General features: G+C 39.4%; 1 protein-coding gene across 4 annotated transcripts in view; it reads right to left on the bottom strand.

Moving 5' to 3' along the window:
• Positions 1-18258, bottom strand: part of LOC147380223 (multidrug resistance-associated protein 1-like) — a 96202-nt gene extending 77944 nt beyond the window's left edge. For 3 of the 4 annotated variants that reach the window (XM_086411736.1, XM_086411703.1, XM_086411725.1), the window contains exons 1-4: positions 18050-18258; positions 10788-10849; positions 1890-2037; positions 1030-1172 (exon numbers count right to left, since the gene is read on the bottom strand). In XM_086411736.1, coding sequence (XP_086267862.1) covers positions 1030-1172; positions 1890-2037; positions 10788-10849; positions 18050-18112 — 416 coding nt within the window. In that variant the 5' untranslated portion in view covers positions 18113-18258. Of the gene's footprint in view, positions 1-1029; positions 1173-1889; positions 2038-2300; positions 2921-10787; positions 10850-18049 lie in introns of those variants that run through there. The other variant, XM_086411714.1, reaches the window with a different exon arrangement.
• Positions 18259-18873: the final 615 nt, after the last annotated feature.

The raw sequence follows: 18873 nt of genomic DNA, 5'->3' as shown, positions 1-18873 counted from the left end.
GTTTCTCTATGCTGCTGCTGCTAAGTTGCTTCAGTCGTGTTGGACTCTGTGCAACCCCAGAGATGGGAGCCCACCAGGTTCCCCAGTCCCTGGGATTCTCCAGGCAAGAACACTGGAGTGGGTTGCCATTTCCTTCTCCAAAGCATGAAAGTGAAAATTGAAAGTGAAGTCGCTCAGTCGTGTCCGACTCTTAGCGACCCCATGGACTGCAGCCTACCAGGCTCCTCCGTCCATGGGATTTTCCAGGCAAGAGTACTGAAGTGGGGTGCCATTGTGCATTATTATGTATTATTATTTGCTTGGCTGATAAAGTTCAATTCCAAAAAGTCACTCAGTTGTGTCCAACTCTTTGCAACCCCATGGACTATAAAGTCTATGGAATTCTCCAGGCCAGAATACTGGAGTGGATAGCCGTTCCCTTCTCCAAGAGATCTTCCCAACCCAGGAATTGAACTCAATACAGGTCTCCTGTTCTACGGGTGGATTCTTTACCAGCTGAGCCACCAAGGAAGCCCACACATAAATACATGCATAAATATATTTATATAGTATTACCTTGGCTGATAAAGTTCAATTCCAAAAAGGTCACAGCAAAGAAAAATAGTAAAGGTATGTGTCATTTCATTTCCTAAACATATAAACTCAAGCCAGATTTCCCAGATTTGTGTTGTGACTCTTGTATTTTCTAGTTGTATGGTCTTAGGCAAATTACAGAGATTTCTTTGTTTCTACATTGTGCTAGTGAGTACAATATTACTTCCTACATTGTAGGATTGTTGTAAAGATTAGATTAGATAATTAATATAAAGATTTTAGAATAGTGCTTAATACATGGTTGTTTCAATAATTACTATATTATCATAATTCACATTCATATCACAAGCAAACTTAATGGAATGCTTGTATCTAAATAAAATCTGTAATATGAACCCACCCCACTCTTTTTTAGTACATTTTTAAAGTGAAACAGTAAACTTCCTTATCAAGTACTTGTGGGAAAGGGAAAAAAAAAAAACAACTTCAACTTACTTCATTATGAGTGGGCTAGTGAAGGACAAAACATCAGCCAATACTTTGAATAATGCAACCTGAATCAGGGCAAACTTAAAAGTGTTCCACAATGCCCGGAGTAGAGATGGCTTCCTGGTGTGTGCCTCTTTATGAAAAGATGACTACATAATTAAAGAAAACAAAAACAATGAGAAAAGAGAACAGAACTAATCCATAAAATATACATAATCATAAAATTAGTAATGTACTCCAAAGATGAAAAAGCAACATGAAAGGAATAAGTTCAATTAAACTTGAAAACAAGGTCCCTGTTATTGGTATAGAATGGTACCAAACCACATGGTGTTATTCATACCATGTGGCATAAACAGGAAAGGAAACCATTTTTTAAATCACTGTTGTGGGTTTTGAAACTGTTTCACTAATACAGTTTTTATCTTCAAATTATATTTTCTTTTTGAGAAGTCTAAAGACTATATACATACATTGTATATATATTCATGTGTGTATGTATGTGTGTGTGCGTGAGGCTACATCTGAAGAGCCTACTCTTGCCCCCTGTAAGTCTTAGCCTTGGCCACTATATGACTTACTTTGACCAATAGATATGATGCTCTGAGATATGGAAACTATCTTTGCTACAATGGATGAGGAAGGATACTGGTGAGAAGCCCCAAATTATATACATATAACACACTTGCTCCTGAGCTTTAAACAGATGCTGAATAATTTGATGACAGAAATTAGCTTTAATAACAGCTAGTATTGTTAGGGAAATGACATGTTTTATAACATATTTAAGGGATTTTCCATATTAACAATAGTATCTCATATTTGGAACAAGTTATGCAGTTAAGTACTAAGGATTTAATAGTTACCTTTACTTTTTGCCTCTCTTGAGTCCTTAAAACTTCCTTCCTCCACTGTTTCTCAAAGATGGGACACACAATATAGGAGGAATCGCCTTCATTAAGTTCAAAAAGATCCTCTCTTTCCAAAGGTTTCTTATAGCCTAAAATAATTATTCTAAAAATGAAAGAGCAAGGAAAACAATTCATCAAAACCAACAATCGTTAAAACAAAACTGCATACATTCGTTTCACTTCTTGATTCATTTTATTGATCAGGTTGGACTCACTAGAATGTGTGTTCGAAAAATCACACAACTCTATCCTGAAGTTCAACAATATATAATAATCCTTTGTAGCTTTTAAAAGGGCTGTTTAGATATCCAATTATTCAGTGAAAACACTAATTGCATTTACTCACCTCATATTGGAGACACCCACCTACTCTATTTCCCTTTACTGTTGTTTAGTTGCTTCAGTCATGTCCAACTCGTTTGCAACCCCATGGACTGTAGCTCACCAGGCTCCTCTGTCCATGGAATTTCCCAGGCCAGAATCCTGAAGTGGGTTTCCATTTCCTTCTCCAGGGAATTCTTCAGACCCAGGGACTGAACGGCATCTTCTGCATTGGCAGGCTGATTCTTTACCACTGCTGCTGCTGCTGCTGCTGCTAAGTTGCTTCAGTCATGTCCAACTCTCTGCGACCCCATAGACGGCAGCCCACCAGGCTCCCCCGTCCCTGGGATTCTCCAGGCAAGAACACTGGAGTGGGTTGCCATTTCCTTCTCCAATGCATGAAAGTGAAAAGTGAAAGTGAAGTCGCTCAGTCGTGTCCGACTCTTAGTGACCCCATGAACTGCAGCCCACCAGGCTCCTCCATCCGTGGGATTTTCCAGGCAAGAGTACTGGAGTGGGGTGCCATTGCCTGTACCACTGAGCCACCAGCAAAACCCACTCTTACCTCCCTTGCTGCTGCTCCTGCTGCTGCGTCGCTTCAGTCGTGTCCGACTCTGTGTGACCCCATAGATGGCAGCCCACCAGGCTCTCCTGTCCCTGGGATTCTCCAGGCAAGAACACTGGAATGGGTTGCCATTTTCTTCTCCACTTACCTCCCTTACTGGAACTTAAATAGCTAATATTCACAGTAAGATATTCACGCCAAAACCCACATTTGATTTTTAAGCTTGTGTGAAAATAGAAATGAATCTGTCCTCTGCTGGGACTATATAGACCCTTTGACACTTGACTTCACAGAGTGTCCAAGTGGAGGACCTGTATCTGCTGCATAAACTTGGGTCTTGGTCACATATGACCTACTTGACCAATAGAACATGAGTCATTATCACAGAGCCGCTTTGGAGCTGAAGCCTTAAGATACTGTCAGCCTCTTAGTACTTCCACATTTCTTCACTCAAAGAGCTTGCTCCAGAGTACATTGTGAGTAATTATGCAAGAACAATAGGTCTAAACTGGGCTTGTCCCAGGAGAACTAAAGTGCATGGTCTAGTTATACCACAGACGTTATTGTTGCAGACAATGATTTATATTTACCTTACATCCCTTCCTTCTGCCTCATCATCTTCCTACTGACTAGAATTTGATATTTATTCAGTTGAAAATCTCTTGAACTCAGAGTAAGTCCATATTCCAACCATAGAGTTATGAACTATGATTGGTCTAAATCAGTCCCTGTAGTTCAGTTCAGTTGCTCAGTCATGTCCGACTCTTTTCGACCCCTGGACTACAGCACGCCAGGCCTCCCTGTCCATCACCAACTCCCAGCATTTACCCAAGCTCATGTTCATTGAGTTGGTGATGCCATCCAACCATCTCATCCTCTGTCATCCCCTTATCTTCCCACCTTCAATCTTTCCCAGCATCAGGGTCTTTTCCAATGAGTCAGCTCTTGGCATTAGGTGACCAAAGTATTAGAGTTTCAGCTTCAACATCAGTCCTTTCAATGAATATTCAGGACTGATTTCCTTTAGGATGGACTGGCTGGATCTCCTTACAGTCCAAGGGACTCTCAAGAGTCTTCTCCAATACCAATTGAAGTTCTTCTCCAATTGATGTTCAAAACCACCAATTCTTCGGCGCTCAGCTTTCTTTACACTCCAACTCTCACATCCATACATGACCACTGGAAAAACCATAGCCTTGACTGGACGGACCTTTGTTAGCAAAGTAATGTGTCCCTGTAATCTCATTACTATTTGCTTGACATTAATAAGTCAGTTAAGGCTGTGGCTCAGACTGAAGAATCTGCCTGCAATGTGGGAGACCTGGGTTCAATCCCTGGGTCGGGAAGATCCCCTAGAAAAGGGAATGGCTACCACTCCAGTATTCTTGCCTGGAGAATTCCATGAACAGAGCCTATAATCCATGGGGTCGTAAAGAGTCGGACATGACTGCGTAACTAATATTTTCACTTCAAAGCTAAAATATCTATTAAAAAAATCTACTGAAGAGACCTCTCTATTTCAAAAGACGACACAAAACAGGGAGTCCCCTGATGTCCTAGTGGTTAGGATTCCAGGCTTTCACTACTGTGACCAGGTTCAACCCCTGATGGGGGAACTGAGATTCCCACCAGCCTCACAAAAAATTTTAAAAGTAAAAAGAAAAGGAGACACAAAACTTCAAAAGGAGAAAAATGTTTGCCTCCCTTTTCCTAAGCTTTTCTCCTTCCTCCCTGTACTGAAGACATGGTGGTCTGAAATGGAGAAGCCATCTTTGCCACCAAGGGTAAATAGCCAAATACTAAGGATGGAGTGGAAAGGTAGAAGAAGCCTGGATAGAAGAAGCAGGGTCAAGGCTGGTGTATTACCCAATAACATAAAAAAGTTTTTTTTAATCTATCTGTTTAAGCTATTATTATTTGAGTATTCCGTTATGTGAAGCACTCCTGAGTCATATAGTTGAGATACACTCCGTTTTGAGCCTGATGACATGACTTGTTCAGTGAGAAATTAAACTTCCATTTAAACCCGGGCCTTCTGACTCTATAGATTCAGTTCTTTTCATTATAAAGTATATTAGTCCAAGTGACCATAACAAAGTATTACACTGCCCCAAACTGGAACTGCTTTCATTGTCATTGTTACTGAACAATCTGAATTGATTGACCCCAGAATGGATTTAAATCCCATGGTAACCAGTCTCCACGGGATTCAATTTCACTTTTATTACACACTACCTAATATCATATTACAATTCATATTTAACAAAAAAGCTTAAATGTACTAAGAAAGGACCTTTTGTAATCATGTTTCTGTTGGCTCAATATGCTGGACATTTTTCTGCAGTGCACTTTTAAAAACATATTAAGCAATAAACTACTTCAATGTCATATTAACTTATTCTATCCCATTCCACAAAATAAATATTCGTTTTCAAAATAAGATTGCATTGATTTTCACAAAAGCATTTTTAATAACATTTACTGCCTCAGCATTTTGAGGTAGAACTATGCAAAACTCAGCAGTTTTGGTTCATGGGGATAAGTGACCCCTGGCTTTCATGCTGAGTCTCCAAATAAAGAACCATCTAAAAGTGACACTTAAGCCGAATTGACTGTGGTGTACTTGGGCTCAGCTGTGACTTCCTTTTACCAGGTGTGTGCTTCTTCCACCTCTTTTGCTCTCTTCTGTGTCTAACTTTTACACATATGAATCCAGGAGAAGAGGAAGTGGTGCTTCTTTAAATCAATTCATAAAGCAGCTTTGGGGAAGCTTCTTGGACCAATAGTTGACCCTCCCAACAATGAAATGCACCAGATCCTACAAACTTGTGGACTTTAGTCCTTAAGCAATAATAAAGGTACATACAAGCATCTTGGTTTTTTATAGACTGATATACTTTTTTCAAAGGACAACTCTCTAAAGCATATAGAGCAATCATTTTTATTGGCTGTTAAACAGCAGGAACTCTAGGGACTGGTCACAGGTTTTTAAACGTGATATACACCAGTACTTACTTACCCAAAGGCATACAATGTCATTAAATGTAATATTTCCACTGTATATTCATTTTTGTTATGTTAGAGAGAATCTTGAGTGTATTTAACATTAACAAGTGTGCATAATATCTTATCCAACTGATAGTAATGGTAGTAGACCAGTGGCAGTTGGCTAACAGGGTGAGATGAAATATACATTTTGCAGATGAGTAATAATCGAAATACTTGGAAAGTATAGATATATGGCAGCACCGTCAATTTCATTATTGCTGTGCTGTGTGTGCTAAGTCACTTCAGTCGTGTCTTTTTTGCGACCCTATGGACTGCAGCCCATCAGGCTGCTCTGTCCAGGAGAGTCTGCAGGCAAGAATACTGGAATGGGTAGCCATTCCCTTCTCCAGGGGATAACTTTCTGACCCAGGGATTGAACCTGGGTCTCCCATATTGCAGGCAGATTCTTTACCATCTGAGCCACCAGGGAAGCCCTTATTATTGCTAATCATCTGTTTAAACATTTCTGGAAAGGGGTGATTATGTAATGGGAAAAGGCAAGGTGTCAGTTGGTACAAAAATCTTAGGATGAGACAAAGTCAGGTAATGTACAAATTTTACTAATACATGAGGAAAAGGTAGGACAGATTGAATAGTGTATCCCCAGTTAAAATAATTCAATTGTGAACTATAAAAATTTTAACTAGATTTTTCCATGTATGTCAAGGGGATCATTCTATGACCATGATTATTATACACTGATGACAGATTATATTTGCTAATAAAACCTTCATAATTATTAATCATCAACATGATTTAGACAGCTACTGCCTTAGGAATTAAGGCTCATAAGCATATAATTTCCTAATCATTTGCATCATCTGAGCACATTTTAATCAAATTATTCATATAATTAGGGGAGCTTGAATTTGGCCTAGGAAATAATTTCTGACTTCATTCTGTAACTCAAAGAACAGATCTGAGAACACAATTAACCAGTGTCTTGAAAGAGACATTCTCTTAACAATAGCTATGATTCAGCTGCAATTGTTTCAGCACCAGATAAGCAACCACATTAGTTTAATGCCAATGATAGCTTCAGATAATGCATGCCATGAAAATATTTCCTATCTAGTTCCGACATGTGAGAGTTAAACAGAAAATAAATGAGATATTAAAAAAGTATAACTTATTGGTTGTTTGATCTAAAATATAGACTTCAAGATATTGAGTTGCTATATTTTAAATTCTGCTGTTTTATTTGATATTAAATTTAATTTCAGCTTCATACTCCATGCCTCCTAAAATTGTGTTTGTAATATTTAACATAAATGCATATTGTTTTCATTTGTCAAAATGCATATAGTTTGATAATAAAAGTTTTTAAAGTACATTTACTTAAAATTATTTGCATCATTTAAATTCTGTTAGCTTGTGACTTAAAAACGACAGTCTGAAAATTTTAAAGCCAGTGTAGACATCACTCTTATTCTCAATTCATGGATGAGACAGAACTCAGGTTTGAAAAACATATCTAAACATACACAAATTTGAAAAACCAAAATCATTAACTGTAAATAGTCCACATTTACATAGTTTCCATTTAAACTTTATTTTTTCTAGTGCATAATTTAATATAGCATATTGTCATAAAATTTCTGCAATCCTCTTTAAGTGATTCATAGATTTGTATAACTTAGAATTTTTGTCATAATTCAACATCTGCCCAATTATTTGCTTATCAAGTATATCAGTTTTCTACTTCAACAACTTTTATAAAGATCACCAATAATTTTTACGTTGCCAAATTCAATGGAGAGTGTTCATTTCTTACTTTAATTTTCAGTATTTGGTCCTATTGGTCACTTAACTTTTTTTTCCTTTTTTGACAGTTTCCCTAGTTTCCAATCACACTGTTTCTTTGGTTTGTCTGTTACATTCTGAATACTTAGCTTCCTTTGTAGACTCTCCCTCCTCTTACTGTTTAAATACTGAGGATTCCCAATACACTGCTTGTTAAATAGATTCTCCTACTTGATTTCAATGACGTTCATGACTACAGATCTACAGTCATTGAGCCTCAAATCCACAACTGTAAGCCTAAGATCTACATCTCCAACACGTGTAAGTTTTTTTTTTAATGGGGATGAGTCAGGCACCAGAAATTGAAACTTTGCTAAACTGAATTCACAAATTTTCACAATATCTGAAACTCTCAGTTATCTGACCCAGAAACCCAACGTTATTCAACGCTTTCCCCAGTTCTTCAATCTCCTCTTCCAATCAACTCTTTCTCTTAAATGTATTCCTTCCTGTTCATCATCTTTATCATTATTATGGTTCAGGTGGTAATCATAAATCTACCAAGATATCCAAAGAGCCTCCTAACCAGTCTCTCTCCATTTTCATCTCTTACATGTATCCACAGAATTGAACAGGTGATTTTCTGAAGTGCAAATCATATGTCACTCTCTGTTTAAAATCCTTCAGGGGCTTCTCACTATCTTCAGGATATCCTAGAGAACTCTTACTGATCTGTCCTTTCAACCTGATCTCTTGACATACCAATGTGGAAGGGTCAGTTCTCCCCTACCTCCATGATTTGTATATGGTGTTTGCTCAACTGGGAATGCCACTTTGGCTCACCCCTATACTTTTTAAATGTTGGGTTAAGGCATTAATCACTTGTGAAACATTCCCAATTGTGCAGACTTGGTTAAATGACATTTCTGAAAATTGTGTTTCTCCATCATGCTTAGACTGCCTTTTTGTGTAATTGATAGTGTACTTTTTAATCTTTTTAATTCTATTATGAATTCCTGGAAGACAAGATCTAGATCATTTATCTCTGCATTTTTAAAGGTTAGCATAATGTAGGACATCTAGCATGCAAAAAACTTTTTTTTTAAAGCATTCATCTACTCTTAAAAACACATTGGGTTAGCCAAAAAGTTCATTCGGATTTTTCCATACTATCTTACAGAAAAATCCAAATGAACTTTTTGCCTAACCTAATATTTGTAGATCAAATTGGGCAATTTTGTTTCTACCAACTATAGAGCAAGGGGCATTAAGTTAGAATGATACATTTAGTTTCACATTATCATAAACTTTCTGTTATAGGAGAAAACATAAAGTTGTTGAATGTATAAAATTAGAAAAAATGAACTCTTCTCATTCAATATGATTTAATTCTTGTGTTAAAGCCCTCATCACATATTATAAATTATTCTGTAAGATAAACCACATTATATGCCTTACAAAATGATGTCTGTGTGTTTTAATAGGAGTATAAATAATTATAAATGAGAAACTTTTCAGCAAAAAGCACAATAGGTGGCTCAGATGGTAAGGAATCTGCCTGCAAGGCCAGAGACCTGGGTTTGATCCCTGGGTCAGGAAATCCTCTGAAGAAGGAAATGGCAACCCACTCCAATATTCTTGCTATTTCCTTCTTCAGAGGATTTCCTGATTCAGGGATCAAATCCAGGTCTCCTGCATTGCAGGTAGATTCCTTACCATCTGAGCAACCCACTGCAGTATTTTTGAGTTTCCCTTGTAGCTCAGTCAATAAAGAATCTGGCTGCAATGCAGGAGACCTGGGTTTGAGTCCTGGGTCGGGAAGATTCCCTGGAGAAGGAAATGGCAACCCATTCCAGTATTCTTGCCTGGAGAATCCCATGGACAGAGAAGCCTGGTAGGTTCTCAGTCCATGGGGATCACAAGAGTTGGACATGACTTAGAGACTAAACCACCACCACTGGTATTCTTGCCTGGAGAATTCTATGGATAGAGGAACCTGGTGAGATACAGTCCATGGGGTCGCAAGAGTCACACACGACTGAGTGACTAATGCTGCACTACATAGATAAGTATAAATGAGAGCATTTCCAGTAAAAAGTAAAATAACAAAACAGAACAAAGAAAGCTTGAAATGTGAACTCAAACTCACTTCTAACATCAGGTCAGTCTGCTCCTCCTACCTAGGTACCTCCTACTTGGATATCAAGCCTACCTGGCTTCCCTCTCCTTGAGCCTCAAATGTCCTCTCTGTAAATGCCTATCTCATAGGGGAAAATTACATGAAATAAAATATATAAAATGGGTAAAAGTAAATAGCAGATACATGATGATTAAACATATATGTGTATATACACGTCTGCTGCTGCTGCTTAGTCGCTTCAGACGTGTCCAATTGTGTGTGGCCCCATGGACTGTAGCCCACCAGGCTCCTCTGTCCATGCAATTCTCCAGTCAAGAGTACTAGAGTGGGTTGCTATGCCCTCCTCCAGGAGATCTTCCCAACCCAGGGATTGAACCCAGGTCTCTTGCACTGCAGGCAGATTCTATACCACTGAGCCACCAGGGAAGCCCCATGTATATGTACATATATATGCATATGTATAAAATATGTATATGTATATGTATATGTTGGAGAAGGCAATGGCACCCCACTCCAATACTCTTGCCTGGAAAATCCCATGGACGGAGGAGACTGGTAGGCTGCAGTCCATGGAGTCACTAAGAGTCCGACACGACTGAGCAACTTCACTTTCACTTTTCACTTTCATGCATTGGAGAAGGAAATGGCAACCCACTCCAGTGTTCTTGCCTGGAGACTCCCAGGGATGGGGCAGCCTGCTGGGCTGCCGTCTATGGGGTCGCACAGAGTTGGACACGACTAAAGCGACTTAGCAGATGTATATGTATATGTTCATTTTCACTTCCTAGTGCTAACAGAGATAGAAATAGTATAAATGGGCAGCCATATTGCAGGAGTATTAACAGTCGTATCTGTGGACCTAATTTGTATGTTACTATTTGTGATATTTTTGGAATAAATCACATGAGAAGAAAACCTTTGCAAAGTTATTTTGTAAAAATATACATGCTTAGATTAAAGGAATAACATGTAAATGTCATTTCACTCAGAATTTTCTCAATGTGTTACACTACAGATAAATTAGTAAAATTCTTACCTACTAAACCAGGAATAGGTCATCTTACTGAAGAATGAAGCACTTTTCTCTGGACTGCATCTCTAAAATAAATAAATAAATAACAGCTAGTGTATGAAGAAAATGCCTTTATTTTACATTTGAAATATCTTTGTCAGCAAGTGGAAAGTAAACATGAAATAATTTATATTTCAGCTATGTTGATAACATAATCTTTAATTAATACAATTATATCCTTGGACAATGCATTAGAGGAAAATTAAGATTTCTTCTAATATTATGGCTTTTACATAGCAAGAAACCATGTAGAAAAGGAAAACTATTCCTAAATTTCCTATTATTTCTTCTTTTTCTCTCTGTGCCTCTCTATATATGAATAACCACACATGTATATATATATAGCCTCTCAAACTAAAATGACTGTGTATATATGTATGTATATACATGCATATATAAATACATAATTTAGCTTACATATATGCACAATAAAAGCTAAATTTAAAATATTATTTGCTAAGTGAAAAACAGTTTTATCTTTCTTCTGATAAGTAGGAAAACAATAGACTATAATAGGCATTTGGTTTACTCACTTCTGTGTAAATGTTTAATTACATAATTTGTATAAATGCATATATACATACATAATTATATATTATCACAATTATATATTATTTGGGAAGATTTATAGTATTTCCATAATTCTCTTTCCATTGACCTGATAAATTTGACCAAAAGAAGAGGGGTTTAAAAGAGAAGGTCTCAGAGGCAATATTCTTACATTTTTTTAAGGTCAGCATCAATCTCTATTTTTACAAAGTTACACTAACCACAAAATTAAATTTCATTGTTAGAAACTGTCCCATATTTAACAATTTTGCATTAATCCTCTCTAATCCAGTTCTGATTTCATATTTACAAACTGTTTACCACATTAAAAAAAATTCTTATTCTAGAAGAATGAAACAATATTTCATCCTGAACAGCAAAATATTCTTGGAGTAGGAAATGGCAACCTACTCCCGTATCCTTGCCTGGGAAATCCCATGGACAGAGGAGCTTGGTGGGCTACAGTCCATGGGGTCACAAAAAGTCAGAGAAGACTTAGCGACTAAAGAATCCACCTGCAATGCAGGAGACCCCAGATTGATTCCTGGGTTGGGAAGAGCCACTGGAGAAGAGATAGGCTACTCACTCCAGTATTCTTGGACTTCCCTGTTGGCTCAGACAGTAAAGAATCCATCTGCAATGTTGGAGACCTGGATCCGATCCTTGGGTTTGAAAGATCCCCTGGAGAAGGGAACAGCTACCCACTCCAGTATTCTTGCCTGGAGAATTCCATGGACAGAGGAACCTGGCAGGCCACAGTCAATGGGGTTGCAAAATGTGGGAGACAACTGAGAGATTTTCATTTTTCACAGCAAAATATCCTGATTCAAGATAAGAAAGCACTCACTCCAAATCTGTTCTCTGAGTTATAGCAAATGATACACTATAAATCATTGCATATATATGTGTGTGTGTGTATATATATATACATATATATATGAAGAAGGAAATGACAACCCACTCCAGCATTCTTGCTTGGAAAATCCCATGGACAGAGGAGCCTGGCAGGTTATAATCCATGGGATCGAAAAGAGTCAGATACAACTTATCAACTAAACAACAACTATATATATATAGAGAGAGTTGACCCTTGAAGAACATGGTTTGAACTGCATGGGTCCACTTATATTTGGACTTTTTTTTCTTACCACACAATCATGGATTGGTTGAACCCATGGATGAGGAACTTTAGAAACGGAGGAACCACATATGTGGAATGAGCACGTGTGTGTGCTCAGTCGTGTCTGGTTCTTTGCAACCCCATGGACTGTAGCCCTCTAGGCTCCTCTGTCCATGAGACTTCCCTGGAAAGAATACTGAAGTGGGTTGACATTTCTTTATCCAGGGAACTTCCTGACCCAGGGACCAAACCTGCATCTCCTGTGTCTCTTGCACTGACAGACGAATTCTTTACCACTGAGACACCTGGGAATCCCACATACGTGAAAGGCTGACTATAAATTACATGCAGATTTTTTAGTTTGAGGAGATTTGGCACCTTTAACCTCTGTTATTCAAGGGTCAACTGTATTTTAACAAATTGCTATATATCCTTACACTGTTGTTTCAAGAAATAAATGCTATGACAAATGTAAAACATTTATCACACGGTGGCCCAAAACAACCATGCCAAGAAGTGAACGATGATGTTGTCATAAATCTTGCTATCAAACACATTATTTGGAAAATTAGTACATATATCAGTGAGGAGAATGTGTGAAAACTCTCTGATTAACTCAGTGGTCACATTTTATTTTATAGGGAGTTGCCAATTTGATAATTGGCCACCAATGTGAAGATCATATTCATATAAAAAATACACATATTTCTGTGCCCAAATGCAAATGGCTGCAAATACTTTGCAGCTTTTCCCATCCAGAGACTGATTCTATTTCCCACTCCTTGAATCTGGGCTAGCATTGTTTCTTCTTTTGATTATGAGAATGCAACAGGAGTGATGTTAAGAGAACTCCAACTCTAAACTTCAAAAGGCTTGCTATGCTTGGAACCCTGAGTGCACCATGTGACTGAGCCCAAGCTAGCCTCCTGAAGGGAGGCTACATGGAGTAGAAATGACTTCTCATCTGACAGCCCATCATCCTGACCAACAGCTTGAAGACTGCCCAACATATGAGGACATTGGTCTTACATTATCCAGCCACCAGCCAACTCTCCAGCTGACAGTACATGTCTGAAAGAGCTCAGCAGAGATTGGCCAAGCTAACCAATTGAGGCCATGATCCAGCTGGGCCAGGGAATCATCAGCTAAATAAAAGAATTTCAGGGCCAAAGTCTTGCAGAGTTAGTAGACAAGGTTACTTTAGCAGGCCAAGGACTGGGTATTTGACATCTGCTCTAGGTCCACTTTTCATGTGAAAGCATCTTATACAAGGTTGTTTGAGTACTCTGGTAAATAAACAGCCTCATTAGATGAAGGCCAGGCATCTTATACTGAAGTTATTACAGTGAATTCCAAGCATATTTACCTTCCAGAAGAAGTATCAGGCAGGCAAAATATCTAGTAGAGGTAATTAAATCTTACCAAGTACCAGGCTGGGAGGGATTGGGGGCAGGAGGAGAAGGGGACGACAGAGGATGAGACGGCTGGATGGCATCACTGACTCAATGGATGTGAGTCTGAATGAACTCCGGGAGTTAGTGATGGACAAGGAGGCCTGGCGTGCTGTGATTCACAGGGTCGCAAAGAGTCGGACACGACTGAGCGACTGAACTGAACTGAACTGAACTGAAGTACCAAGAATGTACACATAGCTTCTCAGTAAATAACTACTGAATTCATAGCATGGGTCTCACTGAGTATATTATCAACATATTGCTGCAAAGCAACATCTGTGTTGAAAACAAGGGTATGACAATTCTGTGAGTTTCCTTCAGTGTTTGAATTCACTCCCATCCTCTCCACTGGACATTCTGTAGTCCTTGCAACTCACCTGTTCTCGCTGACACCACTTCCTCTGCAGACCTGATATCAAATGATTTCTCACTTCTTTCATCTTCCCAAGCCTATTAAAGGCTTTTGTTTTCTAAAAAGCCTGTTTTCTTTTTATTATCTTTGTACTTATCTAGCACTGGGTATATACTAGGCATCCTGTAATATTAATGTCGTGTTGCTGGCTGTGCTAAGTCACTTAAGTCATGTCTGACTCTGTGCCACCCCATGGACTGTAGCCCACCAGGCTCTTCTGTCCATGGGATTCTCCAGGCAAGAATAGTGGAGTGGGTTGCCATTCCCTCCTCCAGGAGGTCTTATGGGCAATTTTCATTTGAATGGTGATCCTGTTATTTTTGTATTGTGATGGAGGAGCAGGAAGGTTAGCCCACAGCATAACCTGGGTCCAGGATTTAATGAAACATGTTGCTGGCGATCTTCTTTGCGTTCAACCTTTAGATGTAGCCTCCTGAGGATGTGGTTTGTGTGACTGCTACTGTTAATAATATCTAATAACCCCTAACTTCAGGAACTTCCTTTGTGGGTATTAGAGAATGATCCTGGGAAGAGTGAAGGAAGATATGGAAAAATGCCTATACAGGAAGTCTTACAGAGAAGGAAAACCATCTAGAAAGCAAAAGGGATTTATGCTTTTTAGAACTTAGGCTTTCCAATCGCTTATTATGTGTCAGATTCTGTTGTAAATACATGTATTATTAGATATAATGTGTCTTAGTGGTGGGAATATCTTTGTCAACCCAATTTTACAGAAGAGAAAACAAAGGCCCAGAGTTTAAAAAATAAACTTGGCCAAGGTCCTCCAACCGAGAAGCATAAGACATTGAACTGAACCCAGTAACTTCATTCTATTTTTAAGTCATAATTCTACACCCTCAGCTCTACCCGTTATGTGCTGTTACTGTCTGCTGCTACTTAGAAACCCCTTTCTTCTTGTCCACTTCCTTGTACTTCACTTCTGCTGGCTAAATCTTATTTGTGCTTGGATCATCTGGAGGATGTATTACCATTAGTGATTCCTCTCCTCCCATCCCTACCTCCAAGTCTCAATTTCTTGTTCTGGGTTACCAAGGCAAACTCAACAAATTCCTTACGTGAGATGTAAAGGCTCTTCAGACTTGTCCTCCCTGAACTTACCCTCACTCTTACCTGACTATCCAATAATTTGCCTACAGGTACTTTTTCCTTCCAAACTTATCTTCTCTGGAGGGTAGAAAATACTATGCTTCAGTTCAGTTCAGTTCAATCGCTCAGTCATGTCCAACTCTTTGCAACCCCATGGACTGTAGCACGCCAGGCCTCCTTGTCCATCATCAGTTCCCGGAGTTTACTCAAACTCATGTTCATTGAGTTGGTGATGCCATCCAACCATCTCATCCTCTGTCATCCCCTTCTCTTCTTGCCTTCAATCTTTCCCAGCATCAGGGTCTTTTCCAATCAGTCAGTTCTTCACATCAGGTGGCCAAAGTATTGGAGTTTCAGCTTCAACATCAGTCCTTCCAATGAATATTCAGGACTGATTTCCTTTAGGATGGACTGGTTGGATCTTCTTGCAGTCCAAGGGACTCTCAAGAGTCTTCTCCAACACCACAATTCAAAAGCATCAATTCTTCAGTGCTCAGCTTTCTTTATAGTCCAACTCTCACATCCATACATGACTACTTGAAAAACCACAGCTGTGACTAGATGGACCTTTATTAGCAAATTAATGTCTCTGCTCTTTAATATTTAATATTTCCAGGGTCCAGCTCATAAAATGTTTTACATGAATAAATATGTGAATGAATTAATGCTAATCACCACCAATAAAATTTTTAAGAGGTTTTCTATTTATACGTCACTATGCCAGCCCTAGAAACTCAATCAGAAAGTCATGTTCTTGGCTTATAGATTAGGCTGGGATTTTTATCTGAGCTCTACTATGCCAAAAATATAGTCTAAGTAGTAAAATATAACCATACAAGGTTTTCAACATGCCTGAAAGCCATCAACTTAAAAAAACAAAAAAACTTGGTGTCATAGAAGTAACAAACAGAAAATGCTATTTAAATTAGTATTTTCAATCTTTTCTAAATGGATTCTTGGTCCAAAAAGCTATTGACGTTGAGTAACACCTGATGCAAAGACCTGACTCATTTGAAAAGACCCTGATGTTGGCAAAGATTGAAGGCAGGAGGAGAAGGGGATGACAGAGGATGAGATGGCTGGATGGCATCACTGACTCAATAGACATGAGTTTGGGTAAACTCTGGGAGTTGGTGATAGACAGGGGGGCCTGGCATGCTGCGGTTCATGGGGTCGCAAAGAGTTGGACAGGACTGAGCGACTGAACTGAATTGAATAGCCAAGGAAATAAACATAGTTGGAATCTTAAAGGAAGAGTCCACTTGAATTTGGAGTGAAGAAATTGTTTGAGTTTATAATTTCCCACCACACCTGTTTGTAGTTCACTGCCTTTGGCCACCTTTGAGGTTAGACTGATGATGTTAAACCAGTTTGCCTGACTAAGCCTGACATGTCTCAAGTTAAACAAACAAACAAACCGAAAGGTATATTGTCCTAGTGGAGCTCTTGCACATTTTAAGGGACTTATTCAATTCCTATACTTTATAGATTTAAAAAGAGTACATATAATTTGTCCTACTTTTAAAGAAACTTATAGTTTCATATGTAATTAATAGACTCTTATTTATTTGACACTTTAAGTTACTAACAAAAGCCAGGATGAGAACAAGATCCTCTGAATCTGAAATTTTTTTTCTTCCTTTTTAAGTACTACAGATCTAAGTGTGTTAGGCCTATTTCTAAGACCTATCTTGTGTAGTGATGAGAAGTAAAACAAGTAAGATATTTTTAGGAAATCGGACTTCCCAGGTGGGGCTAGTGGTAAAGAACCAGCCTGCCAATGTAGGAGATGCAAGAGAGGTGGGTTCCATCCCTGGGTCGGGAAGCTCCCTTGGAGAAGGAAATGGCAACCCACTCCAGTATTCTTGCCTGGAGAATTCCATGGACAGAGGAGCCTTGCAGGTTACAGTCTATGGGGTCTCAAAGAGTCAGAGGACACGGCTGAAGCGGCTTAGTACACATGCCGGCATACAACAGCAGAGTTCACGGCACATGACTTCCACTGTAGAAGAAGCACGCGTTACCACAGCGTGGGGGTAGGGATAGGGTGCCCGGGGGAGCAAGGCACAGTCAAATGTCCGCAGTTTCTGGGTTTGCTCCAGGCCTCGGGTTCTCAATATCATGTCAGTTGACGGAGTTTATTTACCCCGGGTCTCTTCCTGGGGTTTTATTGGGCTCTACCACTGGTTGTAGAATTCCATCCCACCCTCTACTCCTGCAGCGGAAGCCAGGTCCATTCATTCTTTTCTCAAATGCTTGTTTCTGTTTACAGGGGGGGCCACTTATCCCTGCAAAGATGCCTCTTTCTCTCCTCCAGCAGCCACCTTGACTGAGATCTTGCTCGGTGAAGTTTCACACCATCCCATGGACAGATCTTAGCTCTTAAGACTGTGTGTGTGTGTGTGTGTGTGTCTGTGTGTGTGTCTGTGTGTCTGTGTGTGTATGTTTGACTACTACGTATACAGGCATCTAAGACATCAGTTCATGTTTCAGGGTCTGCACAGTCAGCTCTCCCCACTCCCCTTCGTCCCCAGATTGGCCGGAAAACCGCCCCGCCTCTCCCACCTCCACCAAAGAGCTTTACCTGTGCCTCGGTGACCCGCTGGTAGAAGCCGCTCGCGCCCCATCTCCCCAGGATGGAAAACATGGTCCACGCGGACTCCCGACGACGGGAAGCGGAGAAAGGTCCGGGCTGTCAGCTCTGTTTCTGGGGGGACTGTCAATCGGCGTCTGTGAGGTGGAAGGACGCGAGCGCCCTGCCCGGGCGTGTCGGCAGTCGCCCAGCCCTTCCCCAGCCCTTCCCGCCCCCGCGCCTGGGAGGCGGCTGGAAAGAGGGAGGGGCCCGGTGGGAAGTGGGACCTTCCTTAGAATCCAAATAACTCTGCCTTTTGGGGGACTTGTACTGCACTCAGTAATTCTCACTCCTCAGTTTCCAGGGTTGCACTGTTAGAAAATGTGTCCCTTTATAATAGAAACTCAATGCTCTTTCCTCCCTGGGGTGACATTTATGTGTTTGCAAGCAGAATGTTAATATCTGTCCCGTATAGAAAACTGTTAAGGAGAACAGGTGTCAGTAGAATTTTACAGAGAGAATTTAACTGCAAGGGCTTTAAGATTAGAAAATTAAAAAAAAAAAAAAAAAACTAATGAAATACTTCTCATAGTATTAAGAAACAATGACAGTATAGAGAATCTTAATTTTACTTTTCAAATTAATCATAAGGCTATGTAATAAATGGAGTAACTTCGTAGTAACTAAGGTTAGCAAAGAACTAAGTGAAATATGATACATGACATATAAAGGGGGATATGAAAATTAAGGATAGCATTTTGACATTTAATAAATACTCATGGATCATGAACCTTGTGTAAAGAAGTATTAGTTTATGCAACAAATCCCTTTCCATG

This window comes from Bos grunniens, chromosome 1 (genome assembly GCF_055505025.1).
Source record: "Bos grunniens cultivar Pamir isolate PY7600 chromosome 1, Bosgru_T2T1.0, whole genome shotgun sequence".
NCBI lineage: Eukaryota > Metazoa > Chordata > Mammalia > Artiodactyla > Bovidae > Bos > Bos grunniens.
The sequence above is the reverse complement of the archived record's forward strand: the minus strand, read 5'-3'. Positions and strand labels throughout refer to the sequence as shown.